Genomic DNA, 3606 nt, shown 5'->3' with positions numbered 1-3606 from the left:
TTCAGTGAGTAGAAATTTACATAGACACATGAGAATACACACAGGAGAGAGACCATTTAGCTGCTCAGTCTGTAAGAAAGCTTTTAGAGAAAGTGGACATTTAAAGAATCACATGAGAATCCACACCGGAGAGAGACCATTTAGTTGCTCAGTCTGTCAGAAAGCTTTTACAGTAAGAGGAGGGTTAAAGAAACACATGAGAATTCACACAGGAGAGAGACCATTTAGTTGCTCAGTCTGTAAGAAAGCTTTTACAGTGAGAGGAAGGTTAAATACACACATGAGACTACACACAGGAGATAAACCGTTCAGCTGCTCAGTCTGTAATGCAGTTTTTACACAAAGTGGACATTTAAAGAAACACATGGGAATCCACACGGGAGAGAGACCCTTTAGCTGCTCAGTCTGTAAGAAAGCTTTTAGAGTGAGAGGAGTGTTAAATACACACATGAGAATCCACACAGGAGAGAGATCATTTAGCTGCTCAATCTGTAATAAAGCTTTTATAGAGAGAGCACGTTTAAAGGCACACATGAGAATCCACACAGGAGAGAAACCATTTAGTTGCTCAATCTGTAAGAAAGCTTTTACAGATAGAGAGCAGTTAAAGAGACACATGAGAATCCACACTGGAGAGAAACCATTTAGCTGCCCTTTCTGTGAGAAAACTTTTGCATTGAGTGGACCTTTACAGCAACACAAGAGAACCCACACTGGAGAGAAACCATTTAGCTGCTCAGTCTGTAACAAAGCTTTTACAGTGAGGGAAACTTTAAAGGCACACATGAGACTCCACACTGGAGAGAGACCATTTAGCTGCTCTGTCTGTAATACAGGTTTTATACAAAGAGGAACTTTAAAGAAACACATGAGAATCCACACAAAAGAGAGACCATTTAGATGCCCATCTTGTGAGAGAACCTTTACAGTGAGTGGACATTTACAGCGACACATGAGAATCCACACTGAAGAGAAACAATTTAGCTGCTCTGTCTGTAAGAAAGCTTTTACAGCGAGTAGAACTTTACATAGACACATGTCAACCCACACAAGAGAAGCCACTTAGCTGTGTGAAGTGGAGCTCTAGTCTATAAGGAGAGCAGAGAATCTCAGTCAAGTCTCTACACGTATATAAGATGTAATACTCGGGGTCATTAAAACATTTAAAATGTGATTGGAATTTTGGAATATGATTTTTGAAGTGTTAATGTATTGGATTATGAGGTTAATGGTGTTTTGCTAATTGGCAATTTGCTATTAGTCATGAAAACTTCAAAACTTTGAAGTACCAATGCACAAATACTTACCATAACATGCTTCAGCACATTAGATATGGAGTTATTGAATGCTGTTTCAGAATGCAGAATTAACTGTTTCAGCTAGCATTTCTATAGCATGGTTGATACTAGACCCTGTTCATTTGTTACTGAGAGTGGGTCAGGGGAAGGTTAAGGCTGAATCTCATTTCTCTGTCTTACCCCTTCCCCTCGTTTTTGTGCGTTCACGCGGGACCTAGTCGTGTCCCATTACCTATTACGACCGAGGGGTAGGGGTGCGACCGAGGGCTGTATACCCATAGAAACCAAGTGAAGACGCGAGCTCACTTTTAAACACACAAGCAACAATGGCTGCCACATGGACGCGAGCTCACTTGTAAACACACAAGCAACAATGGCCGCCACATCGACCAGAGAAGTAAGAAAGTATTTTCGGCTTAAATAATTGACAGTCTTGTTTTGTGGTCTATATAGTCCTGTGCATATATACTTGCAACCATGTTCCTAACTGAAACTTTTTAAAAATCGCTAGCTTGCAATGCTTACGCTAATTGCTAACCGCTAACGTTGATTTGCACAACAGTCCCGCATTTCTCTGCCTTGAATGGACTGTATATATCGCGTAGACCAGGGGTGGGCAAACTTTTTGACTCCCGGGCCACAGTGAGTTCTCAAATTTGACAGGTGGGCCAGGCCTGCCCCACCATAAACCTTCAATCCATCTGCGCCTCAAGGAGCAGTAATGTAATGACGTGTAAAAACTATTTAAAAAAAGGTTTTGACCTTTAACAGGCAGCAAAGCAAACATTGCATTTATTTTATAACAGCAGAGAAACTCACGTTACTCTCCAGTGGGAACAGTGTTGTTGGGCTCCCATTTTTGCCAGTGTGGGGTTAGTTTTGTTGTGGCAATTCTCAGAATGGATCTGAGGTGTTGGTCAGTTAACTTTGATCTGTGAGGGTTTTTGTTGATTTTCATGACGCTGAACGTCTGCTCACACAAGTAAGTCGAGCCAAACAACGGCAGCATCTTCTGTGCCGTCCTCCGGAGGTTTGGAAACGGGGCTTCGTTGAGTGCAGCATAAAAGTCATTCGGTTTAAGAGAGTTAAACTTCTCCTTCAAGATGGAGTCAGACTGAAGATCGATCAGTTCCAGTTGCAGGTCATGCAGTGCTGTTTCAGGGTGTGTGACAAGGGACAGGACACCAGCTGAAGAAACTTGTCAATTTTTTCAAAATCAGAGAACCGGCGGCAGAATTCTCTGTGCAGGTCATCCAGCAATTGGCTGTACTTCTTTGCGTTTCGGGTGGCCACTCTCTGCGTGGCTAGTGTGGGGAAATGAGCGAAAGACTCATTTGAAATTTGTCTGGAGAATAAAGTCAGCTTGGATTTGAAGGCTCTCACATTTATGTACATGTCGTACACAAACTGATCTTTCCCCTGTAGCTTCACGTTCAGCTCATTCATGTGGGTGAATATGTCCACAGCAAACGCAAAGTCGCAAAGCCAGTTCTTGTCACTCAACTCAGGAAATTCGTCGGATTTCCCCACTAACTCCAAAAATGCGCTAATCTCATCTTTGAGCTCCCACACTCTTTGCAATACTTTGCCCAAACTTAACCAGCGGACACGAGAGTGGTAAAGTAAATCCTGGTGATCCGCATCGGTTTCCTCCAGGAACGTAATGCACTGACGGTGCTGGAGTCCCCTTGCTCGAATACAATTCACCAGTTTTACTACTATTTCACCACATATTAGCTGCAAAACAGACTTACATAGAGATTCCTGATGAATGATGCAGTGAGGAAAATAACATCCTGTGCAGGGTTTTCCTCTTTCACTTTATCCTGGATTCTTTTCAGTAGGCCAACGTGTTTTCCTTAAATTTGGCGATCCGTCCGTGGTGACATTGGCAAGTTTACTCCAAGGTAGCTTCATTCTCTCGATGGCAGCTGACACCCTGTCATATAAGTCCTCTCCCCGCGTCTTTCCTTTCAGGGACTCCATGGTTAAAAGCTCCTCAGTTATCTCAAAACCTTCGTTAATCCCTCGGATAAAAATTAGGAGCTGAGCAGTGTCTTTTACGTCGTTACTTTCATCCAGTGCTAATGAATATAATGTAAATGTCTCTGCCTTTTTGTTTAACTCATTGACAATATCTTCATCAATCAGTTCCACATGGCGAGTCACTGTCCTTCGTGATAAACTGATCTTTTCAAATTTACTTTTGCTCTCTGGACATAAGAGACCTGCTGTCTCTATCATGCTGTCTTACAAAAACTCGCCTTCTGAGAGGCTTGCTAGCCTTTGCTAATTTAAATGCTAGCAG

At 42.5% G+C, this 3606-nt stretch overlaps 2 protein-coding genes across 2 annotated transcripts in view; one reads left to right on the top strand and one right to left on the bottom strand.

Annotated features, from left to right (window-relative positions):
* Positions 1-736, top strand: part of LOC116674106 (oocyte zinc finger protein XlCOF6.1) — a gene marked incomplete at its 3' end in the record, with an annotated part of 2952 nt that extends 2216 nt beyond the window's left edge. The window contains 1 exon segment of the mRNA XM_032506605.1: positions 6-736. Coding sequence (XP_032362496.1) covers positions 6-736 — 731 coding nt within the window.
* The window catches only part of LOC116674037 (gastrula zinc finger protein XlCGF8.2DB), a 99861-nt gene that overhangs the window by 60586 nt on the left and 35669 nt on the right, over positions 1-3606 (bottom strand). The gene's annotated exons all lie outside the window — the stretch shown is intronic.

This window comes from Etheostoma spectabile, chromosome 24 (assembly GCF_008692095.1).
Source record: "Etheostoma spectabile isolate EspeVRDwgs_2016 chromosome 24, UIUC_Espe_1.0, whole genome shotgun sequence".
NCBI classification, from domain to species: Eukaryota; Metazoa; Chordata; class Actinopteri; order Perciformes; family Percidae; genus Etheostoma; species Etheostoma spectabile.
Note: the sequence above shows the minus strand (reverse complement) of the source record. Positions and strands in the feature narration are given on the sequence as shown.